This window comes from Maylandia zebra, linkage group LG7 (assembly GCF_041146795.1).
Source record: "Maylandia zebra isolate NMK-2024a linkage group LG7, Mzebra_GT3a, whole genome shotgun sequence".
Classification (NCBI taxonomy): Eukaryota; Metazoa; Chordata; class Actinopteri; order Cichliformes; family Cichlidae; genus Maylandia; species Maylandia zebra.
The window spans coordinates 52877609-52903243 of NC_135173.1; the positions used below are offsets into that span (position 1 = coordinate 52877609).

At 38.4% G+C, this 25635-nt stretch overlaps 1 protein-coding gene across 1 annotated transcript in view; it reads right to left on the minus strand.

Annotated features, from left to right (window-relative positions):
• lamc3 (laminin, gamma 3) overlaps positions 1-25635 on the minus strand; it is a 151087-nt gene that overhangs the window by 64366 nt on the left and 61086 nt on the right. Inside the window, exons 5-10 of the mRNA XM_004549823.3 lie at positions 22455-22643; positions 21440-21557; positions 16887-16985; positions 15957-16093; positions 15495-15614; positions 832-1030 (exon numbers count right to left, since the gene is read on the minus strand). Of these exons, the coding sequence (XP_004549880.3) occupies positions 832-1030; positions 15495-15614; positions 15957-16093; positions 16887-16985; positions 21440-21557; positions 22455-22643 (862 nt within the window). The remainder of the gene's footprint in view (positions 1-831; positions 1031-15494; positions 15615-15956; positions 16094-16886; positions 16986-21439; positions 21558-22454; positions 22644-25635) is intronic.

A 25635-nucleotide genomic window follows, 5' to 3' on the forward strand; every position in this document is an offset into this window, starting at 1 on the left:
ATAGTTTTTAATTGTTTAACTCTTTGATTTCTTTCCAATGATTTTAGACCAAAATAACACTCATCTATAATTGACTGAGACAGGACTCTTCCAGACACTAAACCAAGGCACAATGTACATTTCAATTCCTTTAATTTTAAATATGTTTATATCGTCTATCCTGTAAAATAGTCAGATGTCTATTCATATTAATGTACAGAATTCACCTGCTTGCTGCTACTACTGCACATTCACCCAATGTATATACTATACATACATATATATATATATATATATATATATATATATAATGTTCTTCCTCTACTGCCCCCCCAATTTTTTTGCACATGTCGAGGAGCGTGTCAGGCTACATTTCACTGTGTGTTATACTTGTATAACTATGCATGTGACAAATAAAGAACCTTGAACCTTGAACCTTTTGACCCCAATAGAATTACTATCAGTATCACTTTTGTGAATTTTGGATGCATTTTCTCTGCTCCACATATTACATGTCACTGCAGGTAAGACCATCTGCTATATGTATAAAATGTAAAAATGGAAACGCAACGTGTGCCAGATCTACATGACAGCCAGCGCATGAGGTGGCTGGCTCATCACCCATCCTGACACTCTGCTGGGACGGTGACAGCAAAGTCAACGTGGGTGAGCTGTAATCGGTACTGAATAGGATATACTCTTGTGACTCAGGCGCCAGGGAGATGCACAGATTCAAAGCAAAACAAACATATCAACATACAAGCTAAGACTTTGATATTTTCTAGAGGGACAAAAAACTAGAACACATTCAAACACTCAAAAATTATGAAACCTCTCAGTGTGGTCTTGTACCTGATGGTGAAAGAGTGCCGTGGTGTGAGGCCAGGGTGACAACCAAGCACTGGTTGGGATGAAAGGTCAGCAGACAGAGTGATTCCAGAGCCCTCGAGGACCAGGGCGATGTGGTCGGGCAGCAGCTCGGGGGTCTCAGAGGCAAAGGTGATGAAGAGAAGCTGGCCATAGCTGTAGACTTTGTGACCCAGGAATTTCACTAGAGTGGTAAGGGCAGATGTTAGAAAGATGCATGGATGGAGTTTTATTACTGGAGTCTGAGTCAGCTCTGTGCCATCAATGTAGTAAATATAGAGCTAAACTTTTGTGTATAAGCATGGTGTTTTTGGAAGTAGGATTAATTGTTTTTGTGCTTTTCAAAGAATCTGCCAGTTCCTTTCACTTTGAGTTGATGTGTGTGTTCATGAGGGCAGTGGAGTACAAGCTTTTTGAGATCACGTGGAGCACTGCAGGAATCTGCGTGTAATTACCCACCCTCTAGGCTTTGGCTCCTCATATAACAGGACTTCAAAGCTTTTTAGCTACCACAAGATACCCCCCACTACCGCTACCACCCCAAACTGGCCAAAAGAACATCACACAAGAGTTATACGCTTCTGATGTATAAAAATAGGCAAAAATCTTCCACTTCCTCATTATGCAGATTTGAAAAATGTAAAAAGCCCAAGCCATTGTATAGATCCTGTACAGTTTTGCTCTAAAAATGCACAAATTATAACAATTTCTATTTAAAGAAAAAATAAAAAAACAGAAATAAAGCAAGCTGCCGTTCTCTACAATACCTGGATGAGTGAGTGGGCAAAACTGACAGGTTGCACGCTTGATTGCCATCTTGTTAATGGTGTGTGAAGTACATCCTGAACTCTTTTGGGGGTTGAGAGGGCTGTGGACTTGAAAGAATCGTTTTGCTTGCGAGGGGCCTCTGGCGTCACTCAGAACAATTCACCTGTCTTATCATCTAATATCTGCTCAACCAGGAGCTGGCTTTTATTATCTGGGCTGTGCCCTTACATGTGCAGCTTGCCCTCGCTGTGACGTCCACAAGCGTGTTAATCGATGGTTTTTACTTGACCTCTCTCTCACCTGCCTTTTTGCACTGTGACTTGAAGTGTTGCTTTTCACCAGTGCTGCTCGCAATTACCTGACGATTTGTTAAAGTGCCTTGGTTAAGTACTGTTATACACTATTGCTTTAATAAAATGAAGCTTAATTATTATTTCGATTTGGTCTGGACCGTGTTTCTTCTTTTATCACAGTATGCAAATTATCATCAAGTAAATGATGTTTAATAAATGTATAACACAACAGATTCTTATATAGGTAGTCATGCTGTAGCTTCAGCAACTTTTCCAGTGAGACTTTTGTAACTCTAATGTAAGGATTTTTTTTTTTCCAACATGAAGTGACAGACTGTTATGTCTAATAAGCTGCAAGCTTTCACACATAAGAAACCAAGCTCAAAAACCAAGCCAATGCATCACACTTCCATCACAGTTGCTAACATTTTTTTTTCTTTTTTGCAACAATGCATGAACGAGGGATCGGCACTGTGTTATTGATATGTATTAATCCCTATCAGTAGGATTAGTATTTGTGGGAAATGAAAAACAGGGAGTAATAAAAGGGAGAAGGCTTCAATTACACGACCAATCAATAGCACTCGTCTAAGTCTAATAAGGCATCATTCATGTAAACACAAGATCAAAATCAATTGAAACAGGCACAGCGAATCAGAACAAGGATAAGTGGTTTCACAAGCAGCTGCTGAGGACGAAACATTTACTCATTTTGAAATGAGCTGTCGCAGGTCTTAGTGTAATTTCAGAATCAATCGATGTTCCTAACTGTTAAAAAAACAGGTCAAGGTCAAGAAGGAAAAGAGGCTAAGCTAACTCATTGACCAATTAAAGACTAATTCCTTCATAGAGCACCTTCTAAACATCTAAACCATTAGAAAAAATGACCAATATTGCAAGGCCAAGATGTTTAGACCCAAAGACTGAAACACCTCCACATGATGCGGTGATGCAAGGTAAATAATTCAAGTCTGCATTTCACAGCAGTTGATAAACACAATTCTGTTTAAAGCTTTAACACTGATTTATGGATCACATGGGGCAACAGCTAGTTTTATTAGCATTAGTTTGCTGCAGGCTAAAATGCTCCAGCTTTCATTTGGCAGATCATAAGACAACAAATGACTCCAAATTCAGGACTGTCCATGTGGACTGGAGGTTTGGCAGCAATAAAAATATAGATAGTCAAGCAAGATGTGTAGCTGTCTGGCTTGTCATAATGTGCTCTATATAATGGTGTTGCATTTACTTGGTCAAAACTTCTCTACTGGTATAAATTAATATAGTTTTCTTTTCTAAATTTATTTTATTAAAGATGTAAACACAAAAGATTTTAGTAGAAAACACAAAGGTTATAAAAGAAAGAAAGAAATGATCATCTACTAATACACAAATAATGTATCCTAAGACATGCGGCCAAAAAAAGGGAAACATTATTTTGTGTATTTATTTGTATATGTTCAGATGTACAGTCAGTAATTTCTTACCTTTCTATAGGCTTCATGTTTTCAGCTATATTTCTAGTAAACGTTTGCTCATTTATATTTTTAATTAAATACATTTTAAAAAAAACCTTCTACAGATTAAATCAGCATGGACGTGGGGGTGTTAGGACTAAATATATATATTTAGTTTCACATAAATCTGTAACAAAGCATTGTTTAATAGACAGAGCATGTTTATGCATTCAGTGTTGCTCATGCTATGCGGGCACCAACGTTCAAAGTTACAATTTCCCTATAGCTTATATTTTTTCTCATACAGGGTGACATTTTCTACTATCTGAGCTGTTAGTAAAACTAAACAGAAAAAATGATCACAGCATAAACTACATTTTTCAAAACTTGTTTTACTGTTTTAACAATTGCTTTGGCACTTTTTGTCTGACCACTTTTGTTAACCAGTGATGGGTTGTACCTCACCAAAAGCCTCTAATTCATGTGTCAAAATTAAGCTTTTATTTCGTGGAATAAATGGTGGCAATTACCAAAATGACAAGTTTTTTGACATTGTGTAAGCCAGGGTGGGTGACTTTTTTTTTTAGATTAACAATTTGACTAAATGAGAGTGGACTTATTTGTGTCTCTAACGCTGTAGTCCTATTAGTTTTCTACCAAAGAACATTCTGCTATTGTACATCACTGTAAGGGAAAGGGTAAAAGAAAAAAAGGGAGACAGTTACTCAAGGACTCTCAGTAAAAACAAATGACGTTGTTGTGTCAAAGTTGTGTCAGTTGTATACAGTTTGAACATTCTTGGTCATGTATATCCTCTTAGTCAAAATTAATTGTGTTTCTACAAATGAATTAATTAATGTTTTTACCCTCTAAAACATCTGATCATTATTTCATTGTGTGAGTCATCACTTGCATAATAATTAATCTGTCAAAATCTGAGGTAATTGTAAAACATGCTTATAGAAAATAATGGTAACAGAGCTCTGACAATTTCTAAACATGGAGCAGACAAATTTGTCTATTATAGATTTTATTTGTAACGCCTGTTCATAGAGGAGAGAGAAGTGTAACAATTGGATGGGACGGATGTCCCATTCACACCATTTTGACCCTTTTGCAGTGCAAAGGAGAGCATTGGGTGTGGGGTTGATGATAATCTATGGCCAAACTGAGTGGTAAGATTTCCTGTCATTCCTCACACTGTTTTGTTCTAACAGCAGTTTTATTTTTAGCTGCGACCATGACTGATGTTTTACAAATCTTTGACTTAGCTTCATGTGTTCTTGAACAATACCTATGGATGCATTTCAATAAAATGGAACTTTATGTATTATCTCTGCCATCTTCTCTTTGAGATGACATAGATGAACTCTTTTATAAGGTTCTGCCTCGACTGTCAGTCTCTCAAACACTACACAACAAGGACTCAAAAATGTATCACCACCAGCACCAGATCATTGTTGCACTGTAAAAACAGTCCAGGTAGAGCTAATTTATTTTGGAATCAGACAAGTGTTTATTACCAACATTTGGGTAGTGATGCACTGTAATGAGTAATGTAAGAAACTTGTGCTCACCGAACTATTACTTTTGAAATGATTAATAGGAAATACATACTGAACATCCCGTGCATAACTGTGGGTAATGAGCCCAGTAATACTATTGTGTGACTAAGCTAATATTCTCTCCTAAAGTGCTCCCTTATGGTGGTGAGGGCTTCGTTTTCAGATGTAGCTTGTTGGCTATTATTCTGCTGGGGGTTTGATTTACGTCATGTGGTTCCCGGGAGTTCTCTCTCTGTCTGTAAGGAACTGAGGAACCAAGGGATAATTACTCACAATCCTAATAGACCATCGAAGAATAGCCCCACTTGCAGGCCAATCTCCAAAGTAATGAATCACTATAGAAAAAACAATGAAAGGATTATTCATGCGTAAGTGTGATTTGCAGTCTGTGTATTTCCAAGGATTTATATTCATTCATCATCTCACATGAGAAATTGGGGAGGATTTAAAAATGTAACAAATAAGTAAATAGTGCAGCGTGCTGTATTCATGTGCAACTTGCTTTTCTACTTCATGAAAAATTGATTACTCAATCAACTTCAGTCCCAAATAAATCAGCAAGTTACCACTAAAAATAGGTAACAAAGTAAAAAGTTACTTCAGAAAATGGGATAAAAACAAACATACATACATTTATTTTTAAAAAAAAAAGTCTTCCTTCCTCTTTGAAGTTTTAACTCAGCAAAGACTCTTGTAATGTATATATGGGCTTAGTACCTAAATTCACATTATATAGAAAGAAAGAAAGAAAGAAAGAAAGAAAGAAAGAAAGAAAGAAAGAAAGAAAGAAAGAAAGAAAGAAAGAAAGAAAATGGGACATGTAATTTCCAAAACATAAAATAAGGATTGTAAAGTAATCAGGTTTTGGATTTGCCATCAAAAATAACTGGGTGATGTTGTGCTATTCTGTACAGTTCATGATACAAAACATTACTGTATATACAAAAATAGATTTTACCCACTAGTTAGTGAAATCCAGTTTTAAAGCTTTAATTTAGCATTTTAGCTGCTGATATTTTGGAATGCTTTCAACGAACAAGTTATTAAGTAAAATAACAATTTTAAGGCATAAGAAACTCAAGCAAGTTCAATTTTGTGTTCTGCAGCATAGGAGACCTTTTAGCTGCTCCCACAGAGACCATTAAGTCACCACATGGTTCCACCTACTGTTCGCATTTCATCCTTGTCATTCTCTCATAAAAATGTCAGTAAAGTTGTGATTGCAGTATTTCAGCATCTAGCAAGCTCTACTTATGAAGAGCTTGGAAAACAAATTAAATGATAGTAATTTTACATTCTTCAAAGGTCAGAAAGAGAAGGCTAATGGATGGATTATGTTGCACTGGTACACAACAGACTGTTACATCCATGGTCACTGCTCAGTTTGGTACATATAAAAGTGAGAGATGCCATTCGAAGAATTAAAAACGTATTTTAAGGGAACGATCAGCAAATTGAAGAAATTTCTATCAGATTACACCAGATACTCTATACATATAGAGTTCATCATGTCTCACTGACCATTAAAACTAAAGCTAATGTAGAGTATTTTTCTAAAAAACTGCCAAGGTTTCCAGTTATGCTAGGAATTTCTTCTAGAAAAACTTTGGTATTATAGCTTTAGTAAAACTTGCCAAATTCCACCTTTATATTAGTTTTACATTGCCTGGAGTTCGGAAAGCAGCCTAGATGTCTCATGTAACATCTGCCTGTATTGTAGAATGTATTTGGTTAAAAGACCAGAAAACCTCAAGGTGGCATCAGTACAGGTCAGCTGACAACAGCTGGTTTTCAAAGAATAAAAAATATAAATATACAGTCCACCACATAAATTATTAGTCTTTTATACCTCTTCCCAAATCCGACATTCATCCTTGTGCTAAGTTATTAGCAAAAGCCAGCTTGATTAGCATGCTGCATAGTATATATTATAGTATTTTTTATATCACAGAAACAGATAGTTAGTGAAATGCAATGTAAAATGAAATATTATTATTTAACTCACTAAAACCGGGTAAAAGATTTCTTGGATGGGTTGCTAGTATAACTAACCATATGGCTAGTTATAAAATTTTCTGGATAAGTGATAAATAGAAAAATAAATAATAGAGGTCCAATTTAGTGGCCTAATAACAGCTAGTATCCCACTATGCACCCACCTGACACTCAGCAGCAAATCTCTAATATATTTATTAGTGATTTTCATACCTTTAAGTCATCTATAGCAGTGATTATAGAAATCACAGAAGTTCCCAACTGATAGAGGTGACCTCGAAGTATCCAAATACTAAGTAAACGAAGCTTCAATGCTTCTTTTACTGCTTCCTTTAGCAGAGGAGACCTGGGACCATGCTTTATTAAAAGGGAGGAGAAAAGGCAGTTCCATAATTCATAACAAAGGACCACCTGATAATTCATGAAAACAATCAACATAATAAACAAAGTGTATGTAAATGTTAACTGTAACTACCTTTTCTATTTCATGCCATTACCTGCAGATATATTTTGAGGTTTTAACAACTGCCTCTTAACCTCCCAGCAGAAGATTATGAGCTCTATTAAGTGATTAAAGTGTGTTTAAGGTTCTGTATAATCAGTTTGCATGAATGTCCTTTGCTGTACTGCAGCCTTTAGGATTATCATAATTTTGTTTTTATTTGAGGTCAGCTGCGATAAATGATGGATAGAGAGAATTTTAATGCAGTCACAGAAATCCTAAACAGGGCGGTGAAAAAGAGTTACACTGGATAACAGCAGGTAAATATTAGAAAATAAGATGTATTGAATGTTATAGGCTATTGGACAGACTTACTAATCAGAGGAAATTACTGTGAGACGAGTGAAGGTCGTTCACATTCTCAGTGCACCTCTCTTCTGTTTTGCTAATTTTTACCAGTTCTACTCACCTTTCCTTCACCTCAATGTTGTTTTCATCGAGGTTGAGGAAAAGAGGTTAGGAAAAAGAAAAGGAGGGACTTTTCAAGCACCCACACTTTACTTATGGACACATGATATTAGTTAACAGATTGTAGACGATAGACCTGCCCTTAAGTTATTTTTTTTTAAATAAAACAGCTTCATGATCATGTTATTTTTTCAACATTTGCTCATAAGAATTAATGTACTGATAAGTGTATTAGCCTCTTTTTTTGTTTAAAGCAAAAAAGAGGGTGAATGAACCTCAAAGTCTCTTACACTAATGACTCACTCTAAATTAAAATAACTTATATCTTGCTTGTTTTACTTTCAGATATAATGAGGTGTAAAAACGAGTAGATTTAATTTGGTTTGTGTCAGAAAAACCAGGTGAATTCAGGAAAAAAAACGTTTCAGGGCATGGGGCCTTCCACATTAAACATGCAAAATATGCTCTCTTAACTCATTGGTTTTCAAGGTGCAATTTTCATAACCTCTGAAGAGATGCCAGGTTGGAGTGAGACTCCCAGTGCGCCTTTTGTTAAGTTGAACCACTGACTGTCTATGAGCTGTTGGTGGCTTTGTAGAGACAAAACAATAGTACCATCAAATTTCTCATCCAAATCTTGGCAAGAAAATGATTAAATGCATTTCCTAAAATGTCAAAAAGTACTGCTCTAGGCAAAAAAATACCAAGCATTCACTGAGCTTCTCCAATTGGTTGGTGTTCTCTGTTTATCATTGTGCAGCAAATATCACTGTGTTTCGGACTGTTAGTCAGACAAAACAAGATATTTTAAGATGTCATCTTGGACTCTGGAAGCTGAAGGACAAAACTATCAACAGTGAAATATATCAACAGAGAAATTGCTAATAAAAATAATAGCTGCAGCCCTGGGTCATTGCAAATAAATGATGCGTGCATTTGAATGAACAACAACAAAAGCAGCAAAAAGAAACCAGAGCTGCAGTTTGAGCCACTCGATCTCCATTTTGTTTCTATGAGTCTGTCAGAATGATCTGAAGTCCGCTCACTGTGCCACCTTTGACACTGTGCCAGAAACACATAAAGCTGCCATCACAACAAGTGATAGATGCCCGTATAACTTTTGGGGAATGGAGAAGCAGTTCCCAATCAATCAGAGGGTTTAGACTTTGCTCCAACCAAATTAAATCAGCTCCATTTCAATTAAATCACTGCTGCCTCACACAAACCGGAGTCCCACTGAGGCTCTAACATCGACCACCATGCAGGCAATCTGACGGCAAAGGCTGGATGGACAAACCTTAAACTTTTAAACAGGTTCAATACTCTCAGGACTCTAAAAGTCTGACACTAAACTGCACCGCCTGCAGGCGCTCTATGGTCCCATGGTAGCTGCAATAGAAACGTGATTCCAGGAAAGGAAGGAAGATTTTATTCATAACCAAGCTGACTGATAAAGCAAAACACATCACAGAAAGTAAGCACATGCAGACTAGTGTACTACACATGAAATACAGAAGCACAAAGAGCAATTGTATATAAGAGAAATATACTAGGGCAGCGGTCCCCAACCCCTGGGCCACGGACCGATAGTCGTTTGATACCGGGCAGCGAGACCCATATGGAAAAGATATATATAAATCTTATAAAGTTTGTATCTGTCTTGTGTGAAACTTGTATGAAAAGCATACAAGAGTGAAAACAGATATAAGATCCCTTGAAAAATTATATAAATGAAACTTGTATGTTTTGGATACTTACTAAAACAATATATGAAAGTAATGAGAAAGTGGCCACTTTCCAGAGTAAATCATATAAGTTTTTACTATTTCTTTTCCATATGGGGAGTTAAGTCTCGGATGTGAAATATATGGTTATCGCTATTTTTTTAAATCTATCATTAACTTGGTTTCCCTGGGTCTTTTCTCGTGTGTTATGAATACATTTTCCTTTTTTTTTTTGTACCGGTACTGGTTTTATTTTGTTGTATTTATCTGCGAGACCTTAAAGACCAGTCCGTGAAAATATTGTTGGTCATAAACTGGTCCGTGGCGCAAAAAAAGATTGGGGACTGCTGTACTAGGGGACTGTGGCTCAGGTGGCAGAGAGAGGTTTTGCAGTTTGGTTCTTGGTCTGCTATGTGGACCCACAAAATCCCCACTTTGAAAAAACATTGACTGGTCTGCTAACTTTTTGGGGGGTTTCTATTGTATCAAGTGTATACCTCTCCTCAAAGTTTCTATTATGTCTTTTGGTCATTGTTAAAAAAAATTTAGATATGCTTTTAAATGGCTAATAAAAAAATTACATGTGATCAAATGGCACTGTATGGTTTCAAGATTTCATTCCTGCTATCCACATTGAGATATTTAACAACATGCAACCAAAGATGGCTTCCAGAACCAAAAGTCCCATGCCTAGAGATGATGTATATTCTAGAGATGGACCGATCCGATATTACGTATCAGTATCGGTCCGATACTGACCCAAATTACTGGATCGGATTTCGGAGAGAAATAAAAAATGTAATCTGATCCATTAAATATCAAAAAAGCACCTCACAAAACTTGCAACACGGCGTAACTCGGCTCATAACAGTAGCATGTTGGAGCAGTATGCAGCACGTGATAGAGCGGCTGTGTGTATTTGTAGCGTAGCTACCAAACCAGCATTTCATCTCCAGGAAGTTATCCCAGAGAGAAGTAAAGCAAGTGTGTAAGTTCATCTCTGAATGTTTGTAAAGCATTCCCACGTTAAACTTAACAACCGATATATGGAGAGACGGCCTCTTCTCTCTCCCTCCCTCTCCTGCTGCTACTTCAATAGTGAAACTGATCAATGATCAGCTGATCGGCTTTTCTGTCGGAGTCCGTCTCTCTTCTTTGTTTTTGGCCCACTTTGCACCAGAAAGAGGAAACCAGCGGCTGAACAACAGCAGCACGTTTAACCTTGATAAGCTGTTGTTAGAATTTATTTAACATTACTTTCTACACCAGGATCTTTTTCTACGCAGCTGACGGCTGGTAACTGTGCAGGGGCGGATCTAGCAAAGTTTAGCCAGGGGGGCCGATGGGGCATGAACTGGGAAAAGGGGGCACAAAGACATACTTTTCTTTCTTATTCTCATTTAAAATGTCTAGCTTTTAATAAATAATTATCTGAATCTTACACCCAAAGTCTTAATCTGATGTAAAATGTATAGAAGTCCATTACTGTATATAGTAACTGTTAAGTCTAATATACCGTAGTAAGCTATAGTACTTTTTCTTTTGGGAAGGTACCATCTGTGCAGTCTGCAATTCTGTAGAAGAAAGATGTTGAATCTATTTAATTATTTTTGAAAAATAATTTATTTCTGTGCATTTTTTTTCACACTGCATCAAACTAAAGTTGATTACGTCGATTAAGCATCATGAGGAGGAGGGTGGGGGGTGGTTCCCTATTTTTTTATTTTGCTGGGAGTTTGCAACCCTATCAGTTAGGTTGCTTAATATTTCCGCTAAGTACTCTTTAAAATACCAAAATAGGGAGGATGGTGCAGGTTTAAGTTTATTAGATTGATCAGTATTGCTGAACTATGAAATATTTTGGGTGCAGTGTATTTTTTTACACACAGGTATAACAGAATAGCTTTAGTGTTGTTTATTTAAACTTGAATATGAACTTATACAAAATGCAGCAAGATATTTAAAAAAAAGTTTTATTGATTAAAAAACACTATATCGGATTCATATCGGTATCGGCAGATATCCAAATTTATGATATCGGTATCGGACATAAAAAAGTGGTATCGTGCCATCTCTAGTATATTCATATGCAGATGTCCGTGTGTAATTAATGGCAGCTCTGCTGCCATTAGTGTGCGTGTGAGTAAATGCAAAACACATGCAATACGCTTTGTAAAAGTGATGAAGTTTAAAGATGCTATAAAGGCTAAGAGCAGACTATTTTCTGTTTTACAGTTTTTAAGAATTACAGCTGCTTCATATACTTCAGAGAAGAGGACACAGTGGAGTGTGAAGCAGCGTGAACCTGTGATCTACTCAGATTACTTGTGTTAGCTCTGAGGGCTCTTGTGAAACCCACACAGAACTTTTCTAAGAGGAATTCTGACATGCTGTTCTTTTATTAGAGTGTTTACACCAAAAGTATAACTGCAGGGCAGTGTGTTTGTGTGGGCAGAACATTACAGGTACACTGCAAGTGAGAAGATCCAGGAAGTCCACAGTGAATGATATATGAGGTTTATGGGGAAAGCTTTGGAAAGTTATCAATGGTGTGTTAACACCAATAAGAAGAGACTCACATGTAATAATATTTTTGCCAAGATCAACCTCCAATTTTAAAGTGATTCCAACACCAAGTGCCAAAAACTGCAGTTGCTCAAATGGCCACTTGAGGCCGGCTGCAAAAGTGATTCAATTCCTGGCAGAAATACAGCAGAAATAAACACGTTTACAGCCTGGTATAAAAAAACAGCTTGGGTCTTTATAGCTCTTTCCCTCCTTCATGACTGCACGGGGAAGTGACTTTCTAAAGAAATTATCCATTTAAGGCATAAAGTTAGGAAAGGTAACCAGTCTGAGTGACAGATGGCTGTCATTTTGTGTAAGGAGCTGGCTGGTTAGTTTTCCCAGCAAGTACTTTTATAAGCAGTTCTGATTTCTTCACGCCACAATTAGCATGGGATTTATTATCAGTGAATTAAGAATGTGCCCTACTAACAAAAGTACCTAGCCAGCACTAGCAAAGCTCAGCAGTGGTCATATCTGCTAGATTAAAACTAAACACCCCCCCCACCCCCCCCCCCCCCCACCCCCACACACACACCCAAAAACCCCCAGAAAACAACAACAGACATTAAACCACCAGGTGATTGCTCAATGCTCACAACCATCTTTTATTTACTGCCTGTGGTCAAGACTAAAGAAACTCCAAGAGGGCACAGATTTTTTTGCAGAGCCTGAAATATTGCCTGTCAGGATGTCTTTAGACGTTATCAGTTTATTTCAAGCATATTGAACTGTCTCACTCAATCACTCAGTCTAAATTGGCTGACTTTTGCTTCTGCTCTGTTTCTCTTCACCTCAGTTTTATTTTTATTCTCATTACTCCCTTTTCCATGTTTGCACTGCACTCCCCGATTTACATTTGCTGCATCTCCCTTCTGTTTTTGTATACCCTTCCAGATGATGAGGCCACTAGACTGAATTACATGCAGACTTAGTTGCAGGTAGTGCTCAGGCTGTGTGAGGCCCTTAGCTGCCACATGCAGCTTGAGTCAGACTGACAGGTAGCCTGGGGCTGATATCACGGATCTTCTTTCTCTCCCTTTCACTCCTCAACTATATGCTGCTCGCCTCCCTTCTGCTAGACATTATTGCATTAAAATTCACTCCCCCCCCACTTCTCCCCTGCTTAAGGCTTAGCAGGTTGGCATGTGGTGCATATACTCAAATCCACACTGCAAGCTTCTCCAACCCATGGCTGCAAGGACTTATGTTAGATGATGTCCCCTTCAGCATGAAACAGTGCTCAGCCAAGAGAACCGCCGTTACTGTCCAGCAGATTCAAGTGGTGACCACAGTTGCTGGAGGCAGGTCAAAGCAACTGTTTAGGGTGGTACTTCATGTTTGTCTGTGATAGTTCCTGGCAGCCACACTCGAGCGTTCCGTCTGTTGAGTCACCGCGGGGACTTGAACTCAGCCTGTGTCAACTGTCAAGCAGATGTCCAGGATCGGAAGGAGGGGAAGTGGCAATGCTTCAGAGAAACAGCGTCCTCAAGTACATACACAAATACTCGTTCGTAAATGCCCACGTATATTAATTTACTACTTGACAGACTAGCGCTGAAAGGAAAATAGAAAGGAGGACAATTTGAGATGTGAGCAAAAATGAAAAAGAAAAAAAAAATAGATCTTCACACAGCGCAGAAGAAGGAACAATTCTGACAGCCCAGCTGGTGTAAGTGATTGTTTGATTGTCATGGGGAATTCAGGAAACTCGACTGAGATTCTTTCTCCCTTTTTCGTTTCACATAGTGTCTAAAAAGGCTGCCAGCCTGGCCAGCAACTCCTTGTTAAACACTATTAAGGAAATATCTGTGACGCCCTGTCCTTCTCCTAGCTATGGCTGATATTTCTGGAGCAGAATGAGCCATGAAGATCCCCCAAAACGTGCCACTCCCTTGCTTTACCAGTTCAATAAAATAACAGATGATTGAATCCCGTCCCTCAAGTGACAGCTCAAGGCGAAAGCAAACTACGGTGACAAATACATTTGCGGCAATCACAGAAATTGTGTTTTGCATGATGTTCGAGGAGGAGTTGTCACTCAGAATTATCTCATTCTTTGGTGACGAACACTGGAGAGGGATTTCAGCACAAAATACAAATTAAAAAAAAATAAAAGAAGAGGAGAAACCATGTGAGAGAATCTTCCAAAGCTGCTGCTCTGGTCTAATCTTTAAAAAAAAAACAAAAAACTGTACACATGCACAAATATGAAAAATTAGATCATTAATGGGGATGGTAAAGCAATAGATGTGTGCATTTATTATGTGGAGAGACAACATAAACAAGTACTGCACAAAGTAGATAAGCAGGCTGTCACAAAGCTGCTGTTGGCCAGTGGGGGCCACTAATCTGAGTGCTGTGGACTACAGAGGCGTCAATATAGAGTGTGTGAACAAGAAATGAACTTTTCAAAACATTATTAACTATGTTAATTTCTAATTACACACGCACACACACACACACAAACACACACATATACATATACATATATACATATATATATATATATATATATATATATATATGCATATGCTTGGGCATATAAGCAATCATAATGCATGTGTCAGGACATGTCACCACACGCGCGCACATTTGAGCATCCATAACTTACTAATGCATTTATAATGACATTGTATAAATTATGCCCGACCACTAGGCCTTGTCACATCCTCTTTCAGCTGTGAGTTTTTCATCTTCCTAAAAAAAGACGCCTCCAAATGGAGTCGTTCCCTGTGATCGCCCGTTTTGGGCATTAAACCTCCAGGATGCAGAGTTAATGGGATTGCTCCTGTTTTGCTTCGGGCTGCGGACTGCACAGTGGCTAGAGACTGGTGGTGGTGGGGGGGGGGGGGGGGGGGGGGGGGGGGGGGGGATTTGATGCTTAGAAGCGACTTAGTGGAGACAAGAAGAAACCAAGCCAATTTTCACTTTGTTGCTTCTCCAGCATGGCCAAGACATCCAATTCCATCAGGCCTTTGCTCCTGGCACAGCTGATAGAAATGGGCCCTAAGTCCTGTGGCAGGGCCAGCTTATTCCCTTATCTTCTAATGGCTCTGATAAGGGATTGGTAAAAGCGGTGACAGAATAACCACCGCGTGACCCGCTGCCAAAAAAATCCTGATTAATCTCACTAACGAACAATAGGAACAAGCTATGGATATTACAGATACTTTACTAATATCATTTACATATTTGTTTTGAAGAACAACAGCTGGGGCTGTTTTATCACTAATAACGAATAAAATCTATTTCAGCGAAGCTTAAATATCTCCCTGGGGGATGCAGCCCACCTGTTGAGACTGCGGTAACAACAACAATCTGAGCTTGTGGATTCGTTCAAATCTCTATTATTTTTCTTGCCGACTCACCAGGGGCTTTGTAGAAGCCAGTGTCCTCTTCTGTAAGAGGCAGCAGGTAGACTTCACCTTCCTTCCACAGCAGGGGGTAGTCCAGCCCTCCAGAAAACTCTCCCAACCAGCCTTCTTGATCTGGAGGTGAAAGACATCGCATCTGCTAAATATTCATGTTCACAAAGAGTTTGTATGTTTATTCTTACAGGGGTTATCTGTCCAAACAGCTTTGTGTAGGTTGCAATGTATGTTTATGTATGTTTTCTGTCTTTCTTTCATTTTTTGTTATCTAAAAAATAAAAGAAGAGAAAAAAACAGCTTTGTTCCTGAGAGCTCAGCACAGAGCCAAATGCTGAAAATGGAGTGAGGACAGAGGGTCAGGGAGAACAAAGTAAACATCGCTGGTCTCGTTAATTTTGGCTCAGTAATAAAGCTCCCAAGGCAACAGGGAAACCTCATTAATGGCTGGGAAGACAATACCTTCAACGAAGTCAGAAGTGATGTTGACAGCAGCATAGTGATTGGACGAGGAGCAGGCCAGCGAGTGGCCATAGCAGAAGCACGGTTGGCAGCCTGCTGGGTTTATTTGCTGGAGATTGAAAAATCCTGGCTTGCATCTGCAGGTACACAAACGCACACACACACATCCCCGTGCATAAAAAAAGTCATTAACATGCAGAAGTCACACCTGATTACAGCTCCTTACCACATCCATGCTGCACTGTTATATTCACTATCTATTTAAGCTTTTTTTCAGTTCAGCAGTTTGGGCGCAAGTCGCTGCACACATTGCGGCATTTTAAGAAGAAGAATGGAGCTCAGCTGCTAGCACCCTGACCTGCAGGCACTTGCTGCCATGTGGGTGGGACAGGAACACCGCTAAAAATCAGCCACTACACTAGTCACATTACACAGGAGAGGAGCTTGCTCAACCACCCGTGAAATCAGCCAAAAAGTCAACAAACAGGGAGTACAGAATTATTCAATAGTTGGAGACCTGGGGCTGTGTGTATTGCTAATGTCATAGTGAGGTTATCTGTTTGATCCTCTATCCCACAGGAGCAAGATAGAAGCAGAAAGGGAGAAGCAGAGACTATTGACACAGTTTAACGGTCGCTTGCACTGCTTTAGTTGTTAAAATGACAGATAGCTTAAAAATGTTCAAGCAAGTCTGAATCAAATTGTTCTTAAGCCCTCTGTTTCTGCTGCACCAGCCGACTGGGAATGAAATTTGCAAAGTTATTTTCCCCTTAGGAGCGATAATGAAAATGATTTTTTTTCAAAAGCGATGCTAAAAAGAGACCAAACATAGGTATATTACATAATGTTTGGATGTTTTATTGTAAAAGACCTTTACAGTTGGCTTGTTTGTTCTTTATCTGGGAAACAAACAACAGCACAATAACCAACCTGTTGCAGTTCTGTCCCTCCACATTTTGCTTACAGTAACAGCGTCCATCCAGAGCAGAGCAGTCACCCACACTGCCACTGAGGTCACATTCACATGGCCTGCAGAAAAATAGAAAATAGTTTAATCTACTGCATTTAGCATGCATGTATAAAAGAGAAGCAGAAAAAGAAAATGGGCAGGAAACACTGAGATGAGGACAATTTGATGTGAAGACATCCCTGATGTCGGTTTCCTCACTTTCAAGACAGCAGATGTTCAGCTCTGAAAAACCACAGGGTGTCACGCTCAAGTAGATATTAACAACACGGGTTCTTGTCTTAAAACTTGAACCTGGGCCTTCACAGTGTTTCTGCCATCACCACAAAGTCATTTTCAAAAGTACAAAATGTTCTTCATAGCAAATCATCAACACCCAAATCTGAAATTTGAAGGCTGCGTAAAACGACCTCAATTAAAAAGCAAGTAAGTGTAAGTATATGGATCAGCAGCGTGTTGGATTTTTGTCAGATTTTGTTTGATCACATTTATTGACTGGTTACTTTTTGTTTGAGATTGAAACACAGGATCTATTTTTAATGAGGTGCAATTACAATAACTCAATTATCCCAAGGCAAGCAGCCTCTAGTTGTTTCTGCTCTAGTGGTCTGGGTAATTCACGCATCAACTCAATAGCCTGAGTTTTCAGCACGAATGAGAGAAAGTGCTGTGTGTTTGTTCGTGTGAGTGTGTGTGTTTGTGTTTGTGCATGTCAATATCATCTAAGGGAAACAATTGCAGATATTAATGTACCGTTTTGGTATGTAATCTTTAGAAAGGGAGGTTTAATATTCTCTTGATCAAGCCTACTTTTAAACCTGCATTTACAGACTTTTTGTTAGCTGAGATACAACCTACACAAATGGCTATCTGGATCATTTGCTTTAAGCTCTAGTTTGGTCTCCACCAGCTCTTGGGGAAAATATCTATTCCTTTAAATTTCCCTCTAATTTAGCTGATATTTGCACTGCTTTCTGCTTTACAGTGGCTTTATCAGTTCTTGTTTGCATTAGCTTTATCGGTTATAGATAACCAAAACAAATAGCTGAATGGTGTTAAAAAGTTCTGTAGAACTGGGGAAGCTATTCTGTTTAAATTTAGCATTTTGAGGCATAGCTTAATTTTTCATAAAGAAATGCTTACTGTAGAAGCTATAAAGTCAAATGAATGAGGCTAAAGCTCAATATCTATTCTTTTGCTTAACAGTCATCCCACAGCCTGTTGTCATAGTATCCAGGTAGAAGAAATAATATTAACACCAAACATTCATTGATATGCCTTTCAACACTATCGCAACTTAGCATTCCCCCGGCAGATAGAAGGGGGTCAGGGAGAGCTCGGATAGACTTCTTATGAATATGAATTTTACAACATACAACACACACACACAGACGCACCTACACACACAAACACACAGTTGTGCACACACACACATAGATACACCTTCCTATAAATTTACATGCAGGCTCATGTGCACTCATACTTAGTATGAGGCTCTCAGTTCAGACAAAGTTGAAATGCGCTTTTCATCATAAAAATGTATGCAGCTGGTCAGTGCATCTTCACGTTCCAATAAAGGTTGGAAAAAAAGTCTGACTGAACCCACTCCCAGTAAAACAGGTTGAAAGCAAGTCTGTATCTTAAACTCGGTCTGACCCAATGAGCTCTAGTATACTGAAACTTAAAATCAGAGCTTAGTAAAACACATTATAATAATATTTTACTTAATGCATTAGTAATGCATACAGTTAACACATTAAAGCTAAACAAATCATGATCAATAAAGAGTAAAAGTGTAATTATTAAATTATTTATTTATCATGAACAACTCTTCATTGTCAACTAGTTGCTGGCAGTTAAAAAAAGAAGAGGAAATGTTTGAGTCAATCATGAATTGATGAATTTGGATAAAACCAGATCAATGCTACCAACTACATAAAGACACTCAACTACCTTTGGAGAAAAGTAGAAAGTTTTACAGGCTAAGTTTCTCCTTGGCTTTAGCTGCAACTCAAGCTGTTCTCTGAAGATTTTGAAGGCAGCAAGGCTGGATTCAGTCACCATGGCAACATGAAGAAGACTGCATGATCTCTTGCTCGGTTCTAAGGGGACTTCAAACACCAGATCTTTCGTTTCTGCTATTCAGGACTGCTGGCTCACCAATCTGAACAACGACCATATGCGGTAGGAGGGAATTCATGCAAAAAGTTTGCAATGACTTGGCAAGACATTAGACCAGCCTTTTTCTTTTCCCTTTTAAAGTTGATGATACTGGTAACATTTCTTTGGAAATGTATTATTTAAAGTTGAGTAGGAGGAAATGAAGTTAAAAAAAATTTCAGCTGTTGATATAGACCTATGGCAATGTATTTTCATGTTATAAGCAAATAAAATAAGGAATTGATTCAAACTTATTTTAACCTCCTAGGACCTGCGTCCACATATGTGGACATCACCTTTTGGATTATTTAGACAAAAATACTCAAATTTGCTCTTCAAGGGCCTGATATCTACTTACGAGGACATTATACTGCTACTGTTCTATCGAAATTTTAAACAAATATCCTCATATGTGGCTCTCATTTTTCTTTAAAACAAAAATTAGGTTAAAAAAATCTGGTAATTCTTTGTTTTTACATTCATCAGGTCCCAATCAGCCCAAATATCAAAGATAAATTAAAAATGCATGCCGTGAAAGAGTTTGGGTCTTAGGAGGTTGAGAAAGGGTGAGCAGAAACAGTAGATCTGGCATTCTAAGTCGATAGCAAACTGAGCGAAATGTCTTAGGACTTTGTGTTTCTACTAGTTATATTTACTGTGTACTAAACATGAAAAAATGTTTTGTTTCATTTAACTAAAAATCTTACAAATTTCTTCAGTGAGTTCTTTGTTCTCCATCAGTTCTAAAAGAAAATCTGTTTCTTAAATGCAGTTGTGTCCACCACCTACTCACTAACTGTGTGTCCAACTGAGTCTAACTCCTTATTCGCCACAGAGTGATGCTTGGACTTGTTGTCTTTATATTGTGAAAACATCCCTTTAGCATTTTTTAGTTTTGGTGCTAATATATTTGGTATCTAAAATAAATAAAATTAAAGTAATTTATTACCTAAATTTTAATGAAGTTTCTTATTGTTTCTATGCCGATGACATTCAGCTGTATATATCTTTTAAGCCTCATCATCTGAATAGGCTCTAGTCCATAGCACTCTAGTCCAGTGTTTAATCCAGGTTAGTGATTGGCTCTCTGATAATGAACTTACTTTAAATATCAACAAGACTGATAGATGATTATAGCTCCTCCTGAACTATTTCCTAAAATCAGTCAGGCTCTTACTTCTCTTTGGTCAAGTCCAGCATTTGAAATCATGGTGTAATATTTGATTGTTTGACTTGCATATAAAATCGTTGCTTCTTTCCTGATTCTTTCATTTAAGTAACATTCCTAATTTGCGACATATGGTCTACTCAACTGAACTATAAAAAAATTTTTTTCAAGCATTTGTGTCATTGCATTTATCATGTGTGTTGACCAGCTTGGACAAACCATGTCTTTTGTGCTTCCAAGCTATACAGTACAAAATTCTGCAGCCAGACTATTAACACATTCTAGCAAGCATGCTAAGATAGTCTTTACACTGGCTTTCAGTAGATTTTAGGATTTACATACAGGGCACTAAATGGCCCGGCACCACATAATATATCTCAGCTTCTTACAAAATACACTGATGCTTGCTGTCTTCTGATAAACGTGAAAAAGATTTTTTGACTTGTGTCACTGTGTGATGAGTTGGGGTTTAGAACATGTTGGTTTGTTCACAGTTTGGTATTTAGTAGGTTGTGTGCCATGGATTTATCTGAGCTTCTGTGCTGGATATAACTGCTTGTGGTGGCTGAATAGGGCACTAATGGGAAGAGTGAAACTGAACAAAAATAGTAAAAGATACTTTGAAAACAAAAACTTTAAAATATAGTTAGACAGGAAACAATGCATTTGTGTAATGTAGACAAAAATAATATGAGGTTTTCTTGATAGAAGTCAGACAACTTCTGCACACTTCCATAAAAGGGGATAACCATGAAGTAATTCAGTGGACTCCGAACATACATAAAGCAAAAAAATCACATTGGCGTAACTAATATTGTGCATGAAGGCTGAATATACGTGACGCCCTGAAATAAAAAGCTTAATAAAACTGAAATGAATTTTATCCATGTGGAAAATAACACTGCACTTGGTGGCTTGCTTGTTACAATGCTTGTTAGCAGTTTGACATTGTGTTTGGCACATCCTGGTACTTGCTGATAAGGTCACTAATTCACAGTAGTGTCACGTCGAGAAATTTGAATCCTTTTGTCCTGCTTTGCAGTTTGATAAATTCAGGCTTTGGGAAGTTAGGTGTCACATCTATAAAACAGGAAAGCTGTATGAAATGTAATGTCAGTGAGCCTTGTGTTCACTAACATAAAATGAATGCATGTATACTGTATATATTACTATATGTATGTTGCTCACCTGCAGCCACCGGGGCCTATCGAGTGAAAGCCAGCCTGGCATGTGTTACACTTTTCTCCTGTCACACCTTCCCGACAAGCACACCTTCCTTCTACATCACATTGTAGACTCACAGATCCTGGAAGGGTTCAAATAAAGAAAAATGTAATCATAGTGTTGGACAAGAATTATGAGTATTTTCTATAAATATCTATCTATCTTTCTATCTATAAATAATGAACATTTGTTTTGAATTTCTGTTCCTGGAAGAGAAGTATATAACCTTGCTTCTACACTGTAGCCGATATAGTGAAGCTTTAGTTAATGGAGAAAAAAGGCCATCTGGGGCAGAAAGAAGAGAAAAAGGGAAGCCTGATGGAGTCTGCTATAACCTTTGATCAATATAATGGACTCCAACAGCTCTGTGCCTTCACCGCACACTATTTATATGAAGAGGAAAAGATAGTTAATGTTTTTTGTTCACTTTTCTCTCTCATTCTCTGATGATGGGTGAAGCACAAACATAATTTGTGCTCCACCACCACTAATGCTCCTCCACCTAAAGTTAGGCCTTGCTTAATGAGCAATGAGTCTTTTCATTGATAATGTTCAGTGAGTCAACTGGATCAATTTACACCCGCATGGGTGAGTAAATCCATGGATTTCCTTAATGATCATCGTGGAAGCTAAGGCAATGATAACTAAGATGAGATTGAATGAATTATAAATTGAAAAAGATTCTACTCCTAGGCAAGTTTGGTGAGCTGATGGGACGTAGAAAATATTAATGCAGTGCCATTAATTTTTTAAAAACATTGGCCATAAAATTTTAAAATGAATCCTATGAGTCCCATTCATTTGTAGCTAAAGCTTGCATATGGTGCTTTTTTGTGCCAGTGTGGCATTCCAATTTAAACATAATTACATTTTCTCATGCAGGAGAAAACAAAAGTAGCAAGTAATGACATTGGCATGGATCATAATTAGGGCTTCAGTTATTATCAAAACAACTGAGATTTTTGTGTCTGCAGTTTACCGTTGACATTGCAGTTGCAGGGTAGGCAGGGATCTTCTGTAGATTTCCGGTAGTAGCCATTTCTGCAGCGCTCACAGTGGGGCCCATCGGTGTTGTCTCTGCAGCTCACACATCGCCCCCCACTGCCAGTGCTCCGGTACTGTTCCATGTCAAACACACATTGGTCTGATCTCCCACTGCAGTTACACTCTGAGAGTGAGGTCGGTGGTGCAGGAAAAAAAAGAGAGAAGAGGTAAGAGGTCAAGAGAGGAGAGCTGCTAAGACGAGGAATGACCAGCCGCAGGGGAAGATACAGAAAGCAATGAAGTTAAAAAAAAAAAAGGATGGCAGAAATAGATGAAGTGGAGAGACACACAAAGGGTATATGCATGTGAGAGATTATGTGTTCTGGGATTGGATCATAATTTAGAGTCTCATTGCTAATCTCATTTCACACAGGCCTAATGAGGAGCCAATCGGCTGTCAGGGGGCACTTAGATAACAGTAATTCATGTTTGTACAAGAGCAAATTACTCAGCTGATAACACACCACCACAGCTCTCATACCCTTCACATCAAATCCCTCTTTAGTTTACAAGTTACCCTGAGGGGGGACTTAGGTGAAATTGCCCATTTTATTATGAATCAAGCTCCCAGTTGAGCTAGAAATAACCATATGATTACCCTTTCTTTTTAATAAGAAGTCTCATTAGTATTTAACTTATTTCACCGGTTGCTTTTAAAACCTAACATGTGATGAACTTGGGCTCGGTGGTTAAGGACTTTAATGTACAGAGCCTTCATTTGTTTGGCTGTAACTTATACTGCATAGATACAGTTACTAGCCACAAATCGAGGCTTCGCAGGGTTAAAAAACCTACAACTATTGTGACTGCTCTCATTTCCATATATATTTAGAATTTTAAAAGTAATGAGTTCGTAATTATTGTTGATTTAGCACATATTAATCCATTCCTTGGCTGTGGCTTAGCTCTTCTTTGGGTACAAATCCACCACCCTTCTGTGTGGATGTTGCAGTTGTTCTGGAGGTGCTAACATCCAAATAAACGCAGGCATGAATCGGAGCATGAATTTCTTTTGGTTTTAATCTTCGGCTTAGACTAGCAGCCTCTCACCATATGATAGCTTGTATCCGGCCCTCCTATGATCCAGAATTGGAGAAAGAAAAAGCATATAGGAACCCAACAGCAATCATTCCCAGCAGCTGTTTCCAGCCCTCTGACCACTAAAAGCCCAATTCTTTTTGTCCTATTTTGGTCTGTACTGCATCATTAAGGGAAACTCAGGCACTTTAGCTCCTAAATGCTCATTAGTTTTTCCATTTGGCTTGTGGCTGCCTGTATTACCTACAATCATACTGACTATGATCTTGCATCGACAATGTGATAAGCTACATACAGTTTGATTACTGATACCGCGTTAATTTGTACACTACATTAGTAAAAGGTTTACTTCAGTGGTCTCTATGGTTCATGTAAATGAGGTAAGAACGGCAACTACTAAGTTTTCTCATTTCTTATGCATTGATTATGTGAGTCCGCTGAGGTGCGAGTGACGTTAATTTCATCATCAAACACTGAGCACAGGGGTCTATGCTGACATCCAGGTGCCTAGCAATATTTTTGTGACCACACACGCTCATCTGCGAAGAATTTACATTTCAATGCACCAACTACGCACGCACCCCAGGTGGCGGATTTCAAGTGGACTTCAAAGAAGTATAACAGGAATGACTACTTGGCCGCTGTGTCTCCAGCTGTCCATGTCCATGTCAGTAACATAATAAAGGCTTTGCTGGTAAGAGCTTATGGAGTCATGTGGGTTTTGAGCGGGTCGGTGTGTGAACGCACGTCTTCACACTTAGGATGGGACTTCTTAATTGCTTTGTGCAGTCACTGGAACTAAGGAATTTGTGTTTAGTAAACATTCTGATTCCAGACTGTACAGACTTCTTATTAAAACCAAAATACCTTGTTTTCTTTTCCTTCAAGTGTTAAATACAGAAGATGAGGCAAGTGGGTGTGAAGTCTTTGAAGTTGTTTAAGGGCACCTTTGATGAAGTTGTTCTGAGTCAAACATGTAATGTAACAAATCACTTCTGCTGCTGAATCATTAGTGAGGGAATGTGATTACATTTTTTATGAGAAATCTACATAAGGAGTAATTGACGACTGCTGCCTGCTGTATCTGAAAATTAAATTAAAGAGAATGGGAACTAAAACTAAAAGTCGTGGCTTTAAATCCCCAATGAATTTAAAAGTGCCAAAAAGTTTTTTAAATCAAACATGAACTGAAGAATCAAGTCATTATCTCTGGATTCATCAATGTGAGTTACCTGTTTGCGTTTAATAAATTAGGTTTATTCATTGCTGCAGCTCTAAAACGCCATCCTTGAGTTGTAGTTCAGATTATTGTAAAAGATACAGCAGGAACCAGCAATCGTTGCTAGGAGAAGACTTACAGATGCAACATGGATACTGAGGTTCTTGGGAGAATTCGATTAGGAGTATGGAGAATTATTGCACATGGGTAAACTGAGAGTTATAAACAGCAGTACCAGTGACCGATTAAATTATACTGTTACATATTGTACTGCAGTAATTCACCAATGCATGGACAAGGAGAACAGCTGGTTTTCTGGATGGCTATGATCCTTGATAATTCTGTCGGCCTTACACAGACATCAGGCAGATCTTTTTAATGGCGGGATAGCTCTTGGCAGTGACGATCTCTGATGGCTGCCCCAATCTCTGTCGTGATTTCCAGCTTTTAGCAAGCAACTTCCATTCCAAAACTGTCATACAGCCTGTCACCAGGCCGTCGATCGTGCTTCTGTGGAAGATTCAGGAGATAGTGTCTTGTAAAACTAAGTGTCCTCAGAAAGTATGAGCACTGACGGGCCTTTCTGTCCGTGATGTCCATGTGAAGGTTCCAGGATAGATTCTCAGTAATGTTCACACTGAGTAAGTTGAAAGTGCCTACCACTTCAATGTTAGCATAGCTAATATGGATGAGCCAGTGTTCTCTTCTGGATGATAGTTCACTATCATCTCCATTGTTCTGCTGATGTGAGAGAAAGGTTGTTGGCCTGTTTAGCTTTGTCGGCTGTCTCATCATTGTCTGCAATAAGGCCTACAACAGTCCTATTGCCTGCAAACTTAATGATGATGTTCTTGGAAGT